Source organism: Sturnira hondurensis, unplaced genomic scaffold (genome assembly GCF_014824575.4).
Source record: "Sturnira hondurensis isolate 20B ecotype Veracruz unplaced genomic scaffold, ASM1482457v3 Scaffold0007865, whole genome shotgun sequence".
Taxonomy (NCBI): Eukaryota; Metazoa; Chordata; class Mammalia; order Chiroptera; family Phyllostomidae; genus Sturnira; species Sturnira hondurensis.
In genome coordinates, this window is record NW_028080496.1 from 14,605,775 (window position 1) to 14,620,042 (window position 14,268).

Here is a 14,268-nt window from a genome sequence, read left to right on the forward strand (position 1 = left end):
AAGATAAATAAATAAAATCTTAAAAAAAAAGATTTTACTTATCTATTCTTAGAGAGAGGGGGAGGGGAAAAGAGAGGGAGAGAAATTATTTCTCACATCGATGTGAGAGAAATAATGATGTGAGAGAAACATCCACCAATCAGTTGCCTCTTGCACACGCCCCAACCACACCCCGACTGGGGAGGGAGCCGAAACCCAGGCAGGTACGGGGACTGGGAATCCACCTTCCGGTTTGCAATCTGCCACCCAACCAACTGGGCCACCCCCTACACCGGTCAGGGCAAGATCCACAAAATCAACAAACTTCTAACATGACTGCCCAAGAGGGAAAAAAACAGAAAACACAAATGATCGAAATCAGAAAGGAAAGAAGGGACCGCACTGCTGTGACCTCATAGGAAACGTATTTGGTCTCAGGTCTCGCCCCCTGGCTCCTAAAACTAGAAATGTCCTGACCCCAGTGTCTTTTGTCACTCCTAGGAAGCCTTTTGGAGTTGGCCCACCTGCGTTTATGCTACCGAGGTAACTTAGGGTGTGGCTGGTCACCAGAAAGACCACAAGGTTAGAGGGATGGACCTTTCCACCCCACCGAGGGGCCTCTGGGAAGGTGAAAGGGGCTGCAGATTAAGCTCCATGAACGCCCCTGCTCAGTGAGGTTCCAGGACCTGCCACCTGCTTGCAGGGGACAAACCCCACCCCCACAGGGACAGAGTCCCTGCACTCAGGACCCTCCCAGGCCCCGCCCTACGCACCTCTCCAGCTAACTGTTCCTCTGCGTCCCCTCTAACAAACTCGGGAACATAAGTAACTGTTGCTCTAAGTTCTGTGAGCTGCTCCGGCCGTAACGGAGCCTGAGGATGGGCTGGGGGACCTCTGAGTTAGGGCAGGCTAGTCAAGGAGTACAGGTGAAATTCTGGATTTGACTGGCATCTGAGGTGGGGCGGTCCTTATTTTGCTTTAAATATATTTTATTGATTATGCTACTGGGGTTGCCCCATATTTTTTTCTCCCCTTTATTCCCCTCTGCTTTGCAACCCCTTCCCACCAGCATTCCCTCCCCTTAGTTCATGTCAAATGAACGAGACAGGGGCAAGTTAAGAATGGTATGGGAGAGAAGCCAAAGAATTTCTATGAAGTGGGGCAGGTCCTGAAGTGGGGGGACCTGACCCAACCCCCAGGATCAGGATTCCATTACACGATAGACACCCTGCTGGTGTTTCCGAACTGCACATGCGCAGGAAACCACGTCTCTGGCGCTGGCCTGAATGAGTGTTACAGGAGAAGGCTGCGAGGGGCTACGCGGGAGAGCCGTTTCTCATCAGAACCAGGCAACCAACAGAAACGTAGAGGATTTTGAGGGATCCTGGATCCAGGGATGCTGGTTCGTGCCAACAAACCAGGCAACTTGGATAAAATGAACAAATTCTAGAAAGACTCTGTAGTTTGAATCCTGGCCTTTGTTTTCTTTTTTTATAATTCAAGTGCCTGACTTCCTTCAGCTCTGATTACGGAGGCACCAACTACGCACTAGAGCAGGGGTGTTAAATGCATTGTCACCGGGGGCCACATCAGCCTTGCTGTTGCCTCCAAAGGGCCAAATGTAATTTTAGGACTGTACAAATGTAACTACTCCTTCACTAGGGGCAAGGAGCTCGGCGCTGCCGCCGGGTGGAAACAAGGTGCCGGGCGGAGAAAACAAGGTGGAGGCGGGATTCAGCCCCCGGGCCTCGTGTTTGCACCTGCGCCCTAGTGGAAGAGCCCGGCGGCCACCACCAGCGCTGCTTCTCCTTCCTTTCAGATCTTGGTTGATTTCAAGAAATGCCTCTTTGGGTACTAGTTTTCTCTTCCTCCGCTTTAAATCACCGCTCTTTTCATTCTCATTAATAAGAGCGAGCCCAGAAGCCCTAGGCCCCCACCCCCAGCCCCAGTAAAAGCAGAACCCCGGCCACATGCATGCTCTCTCTGTCCGTGTGACCTTGCCATGTGGCCCCACTGTGCTATGTAATCCCCAGGCCTTGTAAGTAGTGAACCTGTATCTCTTCCAAGTTTCCTCATGGTTATCACTGATGGGATAAGAACAAAGGTGAGCCCAGTCGCACCCTTGGTTCAGGAAAGGGCGATGCCTGAGGCAAGTCCGCCCGCTGGGCCTAGGTGCATGTCCACAGGTATGTCCAGTGGATGGTACCACTCCCCTCAGGCTGAACCCGGCACAGAAGAGACCCACCGACTCAAAGGAAACAGACCATCCGACAGACAGGAGCCGAGGCCCAGACGGCTTCACAGGTGAGTCTACCACCCACTGGAAGAAGAGCACCAATCCTACCCACCCAGACGCCTTCCCAGGACAGAGCCGGGGAGAGCTCTCTGCAACCCAGTCTCCAAGGCCAGAGCTGGCCCCGTGGCAAAGCCAGACAAAGGCAGCACAGAGGAGAGCTATAGAAACAAACAGCTCACAACAACAAAAAAAGGGCAGGAAAGCTACAAACCAAAGCACTCATGAAAAGAGCGGCAAAAACCCTACACAAAATGCTAGCACTGCTTTCGATCCGCTGAGGGTCCTGGGACCAACCACCCATAGACTCGCTGGTGAACCAGCCCAAGGGCAAGGGCCAACGTCTCCCCATGAGGTATGCAAGCAAGAAAGGAAGGAAGAAATTTGAGGAGCACCTCGTGGCAATGCCCACGGGCCAGCGGCCCCAGGTGCTGAGCTGCTGACATCATCAGAGAGCGGGACCGGCAGAGCCTGCAGCTTCCAGACGCTGGACCACAGCCAGAGGTATGGCCCAAGGGCCCCAACTACCTGGGCCTCCGAATGCAGCAAACAAGAGGCCAGACAGGCCAGGGGGATGGCTCTGTAAGGCGGGAGTGCACACATCCAGGCCCTGGAAGCCCATCAGGTCAAAGGCCCACGTTCCCCAACAGGTGAGTCAGTGAGCAGAGGCAAAAACTTAAGAGAAACTTAACAGGTGGAAATCACTAATTAAAAGGGATTTAAGAGAATACACATCTGGGGAACAGAAACCGCCCAGCAATGCCGGTCAGAGACGGCTCTAGGTCGGGGCCCTGTCGCTCTGCAGGAGAAGGGTGCAGGGCTTCTGGGATGGGCACCGGGCTAGCTGTGGCCCTGAGTTCTGGGCACTAGGGCACCCATCTGGTGGTCATTAAGAAACATTCGCGATGCCTGGTTTTCTGCCATGTTTTATTTGGAAAAGAGACAAGCCTCCCTGAGAACAGTGGGGAGAAGTAACTCTAACGCGACTCTGCGAACTCTGCTCTGTGAGACGGTGACAGCTGCTCTGTGGATGCGGCTTCAGAGGCAAGGCTGGCAGCACCCCCACCGGCCCCCTGCCCCCCGCAGTACCTGGGATCTTCACGGTGCCGCTGGAGGAGGTGTCGTCAGTGTAGGGGTGGCTGCTCTCCACCACCACGGGCTGCGAGGACAGGCGGCCGCTCTGTGAGTCTGTGGCAACGTCCTCCAGCTCGGTGACGCACAGCTCCAGCAACATGTCTGCCACCTGCGGGAGGAAGCACCATGCAGATCAGGAGGTCCTTGGGTGCCATTTCTGCTTGCCCAGCTTCTAGATCCTTCTGCAGGGGCAGGGTGGCAGAGCAGGGGACTTGGGGATAGAGAAATCTAGTTCACATGAGGGCCTGGTTTCCTCGAGTATGAAATCACGAAGGCACAGGGCCAGCAGTGGGGCTGTGACGCCCAGGGGTGACAGAGGTACCAGCAGCGGGACACAAACCCACTCAGCAGGTGCCGACTACAGGAACGAAATGCCTGTGACCACAACAGTGTCTGTCCACCCCAGACAAGAGGCGTTGGCTTTGGGAACAAACATATTGAGGGAAGGAACAGACAGGTGACCAGAATGGCCAGGACCCTAGGGGCGCGGGGTTCCAGCTGGAGCACAGGGCACGAGAGAAGCCCTCAGCCACACAGCCAGACAGCACCAGGGCTACGACCCCACACCTAGCGGGGGCTCCTGACACAGGACGCCCCAGCCTTTCCCGCTCATGATAACCTTGTGCAAAATCAGTGTTTTGCTTATGACTGTTCCCGTTCATTAACCTCCCAGAATTATGCTGAGTGACTGGCCTTGGAAAACTAGGAAGCAGGAACCTATAGCTTTAGTTCTTCCCAAATAAACAACAGGAAACAAGCCCCTGAAGTATGTGCGACACCACCAACTGTGTCCTCCAGGCCACGCCACCGTCCTCACCTACTTTATGGTGCGGGGGTGGCGACATGGTGCCCAGAGGAACGGATGGCGCACCATGAGACCCCCTGGCAGTGCAGGGCAGGGCAAACCTGCTGAAAGACAAGTCCCTAAGAAAGCCCCGGGGCCCTAGAGGTGACCAATCCTGTTTCTAGGACATACTCATGTAATGCCCACTTCATACCCTAGACCAGCCATATGTGGCTATTCAAATTCAAGTTCAACTTAAAGAAAAGGAGCCTCCAGTTCATCAAGTGCACCCTCCACGTTTCCAGTGCTAAGTGGCCACGTGTAGGCAGTGGCCACCACACTGGAGGCTCAGGTGCAGGACATGTCCGAGGCGGGAAGTCCTCCCAGACCCAGCTCCACCGAATACGGGAACCGTCAAAACACTGCGGTATATTAGAGCACAAAGAGTTAGATTAATGGAACAGGAGGACCCGTAAATGGACCCAAATACACACGGGAATTAAGAATATGACTAAAAGTTGTTTTCAAATTCCAGGAAAAGGATGAACAATTCCATTACTGATATTGGGACAACATGTTTGTTATCTAGAAAAAAATAAAGTTGGATCCTAACTCATCCCTTCCATCAAGATAAATCTCAGGTGGCTCAAAAAGGCACACAAATAAATAGATATTTATTTAACAAACAAACAAACAAATAAATAAATATTTTAAATAAATATTTATTTAACAAATAAAACCACAAAAATGATTAGAGAAAAGTGGATGTCTTTAAACACCACCATGGTGGCAAGCATATTTTCAGCATAATAAAAAATCCAGAAGCCACAAACAAAAACTTGGCAGACCCAGCGTTGTAAACAATTAGAAATTTCTAAACAGCTAACCATGTCAAAGTGACGTCAAAGGCGAACTGGGGGGCAACCCTGTGGCACATTTAACAGAGAAGGGACTTGTTTTACCCAGAATCCTCCTCAACTGCGGCCTACTAGAATGAAATCAAGCACCACGTAAGATGTGACGTCAACAGCAGCTGTGCACATGGAGAGAGGGGCCCACGCCCTGACCCAGGGCTCACCTGGGGGTAGGCGGTGCCCATGCCGGACAGCACAGCGGAGAGCACCTCCCTGCCCTTGTCCCCGGCCCGGCCACACACGGACAGCTTCAGCAGGTCGACCAGCACGCGGGTGTCGTCCGAGACCAACAGACTCGTGAACTCATCCAAGGACTGAGGTTCTGGGCCTGAGGCTTTACTTTGGCTTTCAACATCCTAAGGAGACCAACAGTGGGAAGAGGAACAGTTAACAGAGAGTCGCCAACTTACCCAGAAACTCAAACGGTGAGTGACCACCACAGATAAATAAGGGACTTTGTATGTGACGTTGAAGACCATGAAATACCAGATTCAGAAATGAAAGGCCCCTAAAATCTCTGCCACCACGTACTGTTTCTAACACCCATTAACTTTCTAAATTAATAACAGCATTTGTCAGAAGGGATGCTTAAACTATACAGAAAGGACAATTAATACTGTGACCAAGTTTGTCTCACAAGTGCTCGCTGCACGGCAGGCTGGCGATGAGGTCATGCGTGGGAAGTCTACGTCACCCATAAGATACCCCCGGGCGTTTTCTAGCAACTCAACTTGTACTCGGTACCTTTTCATATTTTGTCTAGATCCTGCCTAGAATCTTATTTGAAGTGACTCACTGGCATGCAAACCACATTATCCATCATCTCATTCCTTGAAAAAAATAAAAATAAAGTAAGAGTATTTACTCTTTGCCCATGTAGGGGCAAAGCCTGCAAGGGTGGGAGGGTTAAATGCCCCAACCACAGGGACACATGGTGCTGCGCTGAGGGGGAGGGCTGTGCCCGCAGCTCTGACCCCAACAGAGTGGGCCTGCTGGCACTGGGAACAGAGAACGGTGACTCCAGGAGATGCCGTGTTCTATTCTATGTGCTACTCCCACCGCCCTCATGAACGTGAGAAGTTATTTCAAAAGAAAATATTCAAGAAGCCCCTGACCTCTTTGGTTTTGGTCATGGTTTCAGCAATGATGCTGGCAGCTCCTGGGTCATCAGTCACCGGAATAAAGGGCCGGGAAGAAGCTGAGGAGGCAGACGGGGTCACTGCGGAGGGGGTGACAGCATCCTCAGAGGAGAGAATCTAGTTTAAGAAACACACAGGAAGAGTCAAAACTCAGCCATGAGGCACAGTTCCCACATGCTCCCCACTGCACCCCCCTCAACCCCGGCCATCTGGAACGTCCCGGCTTTACAGCAGTGATTGCATCACCGACAGCCCCAGCTCAGCAGGGTCGGGGGCAGCCCTGCGAAGTCGGGTGCTTTTCTGTTCCCAGGGAAACCAGGACTATTCACAATACATCCCGTGAAGAAGACTAACATGAGCTCATATCTCTTCAAGCTGAATTTTCCCCAAAATGAGTCACAAAACCTTTCGGCTTGCTTTACGAGTCACAAAGTTTTAGAATTGCAAAGGGCTGTGGACTTGCATATAGCAATGTTTTTTTAATGGTTTTATTTATTTATTTTTAGAGAGAGAGGAAGGGAGGGAGAAAGAGAGGGAGAGAAACAGCAGTGTGTGGTTGCCTCTCGTGCACCCCCTGCTGGGGACCTGGCCCACAACCCACGCTTGTGCCCTGACTGGGAATCGAACTGCTGACCCTTTGGTTTGCAGGCTGGTGCTCAATCCACTGATCACACCAGCTAGGGCACGCATATAGCAACTTTTTCAAAGAATAAATCTAGTTCCATTTACATGCTAGAAAGTCTTTTTAAATAGAGTATTTTCTTTTATTCTCACCCAAGGATATACTTATTGATTTCAGAGAGAGGGGAGGGAGATTGAGAGAGAGGGAGAGAAATGTGGATGTGAGAAACAGACATCAACCGCTCAGATGCCTCCTGTACATGCCCTCAAAGGGGACCGAACCCAACCCAGGCATGGGCCCTGACCGGGAATCAAACGCGCCACCTTTCAATTTCTGGGACCAAGTGAGCCACACCAGCTAGGGTAGAGAATATCTTCTAATTCAAGCCCCAAATCACAGCAACAGGCAGGAAGACACTCTGAATTAAGTGACAGAATGACGAGATTGCCTGGCCCTTCCCCCGTCTGCTCTAACACTGCCCGTCTTTAGTTTTACCTCCCCTCGCTTTTCTTGCCATGGACTTGGGCTCAGCCTCTCTTCCATGTCAACAGCCAGCACACACTCGTCCCCGTTCATGGGACTGGCCATGGCTGACACGTCAGAGGCGGGTGCCGAGGAGGAGAACGAGGGACACTCCACTGGGGCGATCATCCCGGCCGGCATCAGGGCCCCCACCACGGCGTCTCTGTCAGGAGAGAAAGCGGAGCCTGGGGTAGCTGCCCTCTCCAGCGGAGGGCAGCGGGCGGGAGACCGGCCAGGCACCACCCGAGGGACTCCCTCGTTTGCACGGGATACACATAAAAGTTTTGGAAAAACACGGAACATCTGAATGCCCAAGGTCGTAACAGGAGAAATCNGACTTGGGCTCAGCCTCTCTTCCATGTCAACAGCCAGCACACACTCGTCCCCGTTCATGGGACTGGCCATGGCCGACACGTCAGAGGCGGGTGCCGAGGAGGAGAACGAGGGACACTCCACTGGGGCGATCATCCCGGCCGGCATCAGGGCCCCCACCACGGCGTCTCTGTCAGGAGAGAAAGCGGAGCCTGGGGTAGCTGCCCTCCCCAGCGGAGGGCAGCGGGCGGGAGACCGGCCAGGCACCACCCGAGGGACTCCCTCGTTTGCACAGGATACACATAAAACTTTTGGAAAAACACGGAACATCTGAATGCCCAAGGTCGTAACAGGAGAAATCTGCTGAGCACAGAAGTGAGAGCGGCCGAGTCTCCAGATTTTCCCGCACAATGTTCCTGGGCTAGGAATCAGAGCCGCACCCCAGGGGTGCCTCGCAGGAGGCAGCAAGGACCCCCACCCCCCACATCCTCTCTCATGGTCTGTGGCCTGCGACTGCCGTTCCTGGAAGCACTCACGTCTGCTCGCCAGGCCCATAACCGCGACCCACTGAGAGTCGGTAACTCCTGCGGCTGGGAAACACCCAGCTACCACTCCTCTGCCTTCCCGAGCATTTGAACGAAGGGGATTTCGAATGGCCTTAAACACTTCTGAGTACTAGTGTCAACAGATTCTCCCTCTGTGCCCAAAGATTCCTGCTTAATGTTCTTTAATGTACAAATCTACTTTAACTAGGTTTTCTGATTCGAATTTCAAGCATCAGAGCGTACGTCACCTAAAACGCACATTATTTAAAGACAGTGACACCACACCATCTGAGACACTTGATCCATCAGAAAGAGGACGAAACCCCAGCTTACGTAACTGCAGGATGTCAAACGTCGGCGAGCAAGCCTACCTGGCGTACGTGATCTGCAGCGCGGTCAGCACATGGGACAAGGCCTGCTGCTTGGCCAGGTTGCCGTCTAGGGACAGGAGGATCTTGGCAAGAGAAGGACGATTTGGCTTGGAATTACTTGCACCACTGATCTTGTTACCGGCAGCAGAGGAATCGGCATCGGAAGGCACGCCTACAGAGAGAGTGAGAGTTTGGGTCCAGTTCTGAAGGTCACTGCTGGTTCATTCCCGTGATTCAAATCTCTCAGTTTAGCTTGAAAACAGAACGCAGTCTGCACTTTGGTATTCCACAGCGGAGGTGTCAGGTCCATCACTGACTTTTCAGAGTACAAAGAATGCATTTATTTTATCTTATTTATGCTTCCATAGCTTCTGTGAAGTTACTTTCAGCGAAGGTGCACTGTCACTGTACAACAATGCAGGTACTTTGGCAAAATTCATTCACAACAATCTATGTTATTCGTACAAACTATGAAAATGTTATAATAGAGCCCTGGCTGGCATAGCTCAGTGGATTGAGCGCGGGCCTGCGAACCAGAGGATCACGGTTCGATTCCCAGTCAGGGCACATGCCTGGGTTGCAGGCCAGTTCCTTGCAGGCTAACTACCAGCAGGGGACGCACAAAAGGCAACCATACATTGATGTTTCTCTCCCTCTCTCCTTCCCCTCTAAAGATAAATAAATAAATAAAATCTTTAAAAAAATTATTTAAAAAATTAAAATGTTATAATAACTACCTATATGTACTTACCGTTGAAGTGTAAGGCTATGAATCTAAAACACTGGCAATAAGACAAGATGCTCCCAGTAGCCCCACCTGGTGTGGCTCAGTGGATTGAGCGTGGGCCTGCGAACCCAAGGGTCACTAGTTCGATTCCCAGTCAGGGCACATGTCTGGGTTGTGGGGCCAGGTCCCCAGTAGGAGGTGTATGAGAGGCAACCACACACTGATGTTTCTTTCCCTCTCTTTCTCCCTCCGTTCCCCTCTCTCTAAAGATTAAATAAATAAAATCTTTTCTAAAAAAAAAAACAGGTGATCCCAGTAAAGTCTTCCTGGATGCAGATCTCAGCTCACTGCCGAGGTGAGGGGGACAGTGGGGCGCAGCACTGTGGTGAACCCAGGAGGCAGAGCTCTGAGGGAGCAAGGCCCCTGTGGGTGTGGTCCACAGGACAGGATCAGAGAGGAGGAGAGGTCTGCCCAGGAACCCCCTGGGGATATGAAGTTCCCCGTGCACCTCAGCCAAGGGTGCAACAGAAGCTGACAGGTGCCTCTGTGTGGGAAGCTACCCACAGCCATCGAAAGAGCTGCACAAGAGACAGGCCCAGTCCTAGCCCAGCGCCCGCTCCACGGGTCACGTGACAAGATCTGGTACCCCACAGGGCACCAGGTGGGCGCTCTAAACTTTCAATGACGCTGCCCTACCGTAATGGGAGGAGTCAGAAAATTCAAATGGGCGTTACCTAAATAGGAAGCACCTAAAGGGTCCCTTGCGGTCTGGAACAGGACGGGCTCGTGGACGGCAGGCGTGGCCACGTCGACAGTCGTCCACGCCACACTGTGCGATGACCCGCAAGCCACTCGTGTGATCTTCTGGCCCTCCAAGCCCTGCACCAGCGTGGGCTTCCTGTTCACGGTGGTCGTGCCGTTGCCCTGCTGGCCGTGGTCGTTGTCCCCCCAGGCGTATACCTGTTAGGCAGGGAGAGCCAGAATTTTTCTGCATTTCAGAACATTTTGTTTCAACTTTAAACATCTTGCTGATGACTATAAATGATCATTGACTTAATATCAATCCAATGAGTTCATCTATTGTTTTCTTAGGGGAAGCAAGGGTGCAGTCTCTTCTTCATAAATGCGGTAACTTATTTTTTACTGCCCTATCTTATTTTATTTTTAATCCTCACCCAACTAAATCAGTATTTAATGATTTGAGAGAGAGAGAAAGGGACGGGGAGGCAGAGAGAGAGAAACATCCATGTGAGAAACACTGATCGGTTGCCTCTCACATGCACCCCGACTAGGGATCGAACCCACAATCCAGGTGTGTGCCCTGAACAGGATTGAACCCTCAACCTTTTGGTGTACAAAACAATGCTCCAACCAACTGGGCCACTTGGAAGACCAACACCGGAGGACCACTTTTTCCAGGACGAAGCGCGTCCATGTCCCACTGGCTATTCATCCCTTTAAGTAAAATACGGCTCCTACCTTAGCAGCAGGAGGGCCTTCCGCGGCAATCTGCTCACACTCCCCCCAGGACTTCAGAGTCAGAAAGCCCACTCTGTTATAACATGCATTGGCAGGGGACACTTCCCCGTATCCCAGCTCCTGGTCTGTCAAGCGCGAGACACAACCCACCCCATGGCGAGTTACCCCTTTGACACAAGGACCTGTCCCGACCCCCGCTTACCTGCCCCGCGTCCGTGACTGCCAGGCAGTGCAGGGCCCCGACGGCCACGTGCACGATCTTCTTCCCCCTGAGCCCTTCCACCACCTGCGGCTTCCGCACGTGCACGTCTGAGCCGTGGCCCAGCCGGAAGTAGTCGCCCTTGCCCCTGCGGGGAGGTCACGGTGCGCCTCAGGATGTGGTGGCAGCCTGGCAACGTGCCTCAGGCAGACACTCTCTGCCAGGGCATGCGAGCCAGCTCCATGCCATGACCGCCCACCACGCCTGAGCTCCCTGACACGGCGCTGTAAATCCGTACACTGCTCTTCTCTAGCAAGGTTCTGAGCGTGGTTCCCAACATTAAAGTGACTGATGCAGGTTTTTGTATACAGAGATTAATAACATAATAAACAACCTCAAATGCCTCTGACAGGTCCTGTCTCACAGGAGTCATTCTTTTTAAGCTGCCCCTCGGGAATGAAGCTCCCGCTAAGCCCCTCATGCTGTCCCCGATCAGCAGGGTGCTGCGCTCCCCGTCTGGTCCCGAACTCTCTCAGAAAAATATAAACTGGAACTCTGTCTTCCATCCATGCGATTGCCGAGCTTCTGAGAAAGCTGAGGCCCCCTCACACACACCTCACCTCACCAGGGGAGACACACTGGGCTAAAACGTCCTCGGTGCTGGTTTGCAAACAACTCAGTTGCAGTGGGAATCTCCTCCCTTAATGCTGTCAGCGATCCCAAGATGAAATACATAAATAGGGTACAAGGGTGCCAGCATCCTTCTAAGGTGGGTGCAGGACAGGGCGCACAGCTGCATAGCAGGTGTGCGGGGTGGCGGGCAGCACACATACCACGTCCACACCACTCCGGACTTGGTGAGCGCCAGGGAGAACTGGGCGCCGCACTCGATCTGGCACACGCCCTGCCCGTTCAGCCTCTCAATGTTCTGGGGCACATTGCAGCCCTCGCTTCCTCCACGGCCCAGTTTTCCAAAGTCGCCGTCACCCCAGGAGAAGACCAAGCCTAGGTTTAAGGAAGACACCCTTCAGCCCAGAGCCTGCCCATGCCCCTCCCCAGGCAGGAACGCAGAGGCAGGGCAGGGCAGGGCGCACCTTCGTCGGTCAGGGCCAGGGTCTGTGCGTCTCTGCTTCCACAGGCGACCTGGATCACTCGGTGCCCGAGCAGCACCTTCACCTGCTCGACCGCAAACGTGAGAAACAGAGTCAGGCCCGGGCTCTGAGCTGGTCTGAAAAGCCTATCAGTACCTGTCTTGACTGACTTTCCCAGACTCGAGGCTTACGCTCTCTGGAAATCTGCCAACAGTAGGCATTTCGTAAGCCACAGAAAAGGGCATACTCACCATCTTGGGCTTCAGCTGCGTCGTGTTATCGCCATGGCCCAGGCGGCCGTACTCGCCGAGGCCCCAGGTGTAGAGCTCCCCACTGGACGTGAGCGCGGCGCTGTGAGAGCTGCCACAGGCGATGTCTCGGATGCGCTTGCTTTTCAGTGCCTCGATCAGCCGCGGCTTGTCGCAGTTCCTAGAGCAAGTTGGGACAATACTCCCTGTGTTCGACCAGCCTTGTTTTTAGAGGAGGAAGGAAATGACATCTATGGATCCACTTAAATATGGGCACACCTCAATACGGAACGTGTAAGGCAAAGCCACGCTCCTGGGTAATGTTCAAAATACATTCTAGGTTCACTTCTCATCAATCACCGCCCCCGCCATTTACTTTTCTGAGAGAACGATCAATAGGCATTGGCTATTATCATCAGTAACAGCCCCGATTAGCAAGTGAGGAGGGGAGCACGCTTACAGCCTGCTGAAGTGTCCCAGCTTGCCGTCGTCACCTTCCCCCCAGGAGAACACCTTCCCGTCAACGGTGAGCGCCGTGGCGTGCCGGCCACCTGCAACATGCACACGGTGCAGCCGTCAGAGGTGGGTACGTGGGGGCCACGGTGTTGCCGCCTCCTCTGCCGGCGTGCAGGAGGCACTCAAAGAACACGTGTTAGATAAATGAGTAAAAATGGGACTGATGTTTCAGGGGGATGGATACATAAGTGAGCTTTTATTAAACTACAAGGGTAAGATCCTAGAAAGAATTTCACTCGCCAACCAGCAGCAAAATCATGTCTTTCATTCATGGGACTGATGCTACGTTAAATCTGTCAAGATCGGGTTTCAGAGGGACAAGCAGGAGGAAGGATGCCTGTCATCAGGCAAACCCTCAAGTGCGAGGGCGATCAAGCCTGTGAGGACTGCTCCCCAGCTGGGACCCACTTGGGCCAAACGCCACTGTGTGCAGACGGGGCAGCTCACTCTTCCCAGATGCATCGGTCCAGGGTCTCTCCCCAGCAAGAACCTGGCTCCAGCCCACCCGCCCCTGCAGGAGGGTCACCGGCGTCCCTGCCAGCTCCTGGGCCCCCAGGCCTCCCCTACACATCATGCTGGGTTCCTTACCACAGGACCCATGTAAGAGAGCAGCAATGCACTTGGCTAGAAACTATACTTCCCAGACTCCCCAGCCCAGAGAGGATGGAAGCAGAGATGAGAGACAAGTGAGGCTTGTGGAAAAGAGCTTCAGGTGGGGGTCTGTCAGTGAGGGAGAGCCAGCAGGCCTGCTCCAGCTGGGCATGGAGGGGCTGTACTGCCCCGGACCCACCCTGACGATTATAGGGAAAGCAAGCATGCACTTTGCTAGGGTCCCCACTGCCGAGAGGCTGCACCCCCTCAGCCCAGGCAAAGGCCAGGCTTTGTATCAGGTTTGGTTCTCATCCACGGGGAGCTTTGACAGATTTGATAAATGGACGGCGTGTGATCTTTGAAAGGATCGTTGTCATCGCTGGGGTGCGTGCACACTTCGGGAATCTAGAGGAAGCCACGGCTCCTTCCAGGACAGAGAGCGCACCTCCAGGCACAGCCTGGACAATGTCAAGAGCACTGTGACGCTGAGCCCAGGACTCCCAGACTGACAGCTGTGCCTGGGGGGTGCTGCTGGCAGAGGGTCCCCATCACTGGTGGAGCATGAGAGGCAGCCCCGGGCACGTACCTGAGTGCACGGCCACCTTCTTGACCATGTAGTTGCTGAGTGCTGTGATCTGGCGCGGGATGGGCACGGTCCCGCTGGACATGCCCAGCCCCAGCCGGCCGTTGGTGGCCTCTCCGCAGGCGTACACCTTTCCCTCCAAGGTCACTGCAGGAACCACAGCGAGGACAGGGCTCACTCCTCATGCACGACAACTGGTTTTTTAGTGCTAAGCACAAC

General features: G+C 53.4%; 1 protein-coding gene across 1 annotated transcript in view; it reads right to left on the reverse strand.

The window, feature by feature from the left end:
- Nucleotides 1-14,268, reverse strand: part of HERC2 (HECT and RLD domain containing E3 ubiquitin protein ligase 2) — a 188,325-nt gene that overhangs the window by 38,531 nt on the left and 135,526 nt on the right. Inside the window, exons 59-70 of the mRNA XM_037053813.1 lie at nucleotides 14,053-14,196; nucleotides 12,820-12,910; nucleotides 12,363-12,540; nucleotides 12,115-12,196; nucleotides 11,854-12,025; nucleotides 11,024-11,168; nucleotides 10,077-10,302; nucleotides 8,616-8,787; nucleotides 7,361-7,550; nucleotides 6,220-6,360; nucleotides 5,269-5,460; nucleotides 3,362-3,515 (exon numbers count right to left, since the gene is read on the reverse strand). Of these exons, the coding sequence (XP_036909708.1) occupies nucleotides 3,362-3,515; nucleotides 5,269-5,460; nucleotides 6,220-6,360; nucleotides 7,361-7,550; nucleotides 8,616-8,787; nucleotides 10,077-10,302; nucleotides 11,024-11,168; nucleotides 11,854-12,025; nucleotides 12,115-12,196; nucleotides 12,363-12,540; nucleotides 12,820-12,910; nucleotides 14,053-14,196 (1,887 nt within the window). The remainder of the gene's footprint in view (nucleotides 1-3,361; nucleotides 3,516-5,268; nucleotides 5,461-6,219; nucleotides 6,361-7,360; nucleotides 7,551-8,615; nucleotides 8,788-10,076; nucleotides 10,303-11,023; nucleotides 11,169-11,853; nucleotides 12,026-12,114; nucleotides 12,197-12,362; nucleotides 12,541-12,819; nucleotides 12,911-14,052; nucleotides 14,197-14,268) is intronic.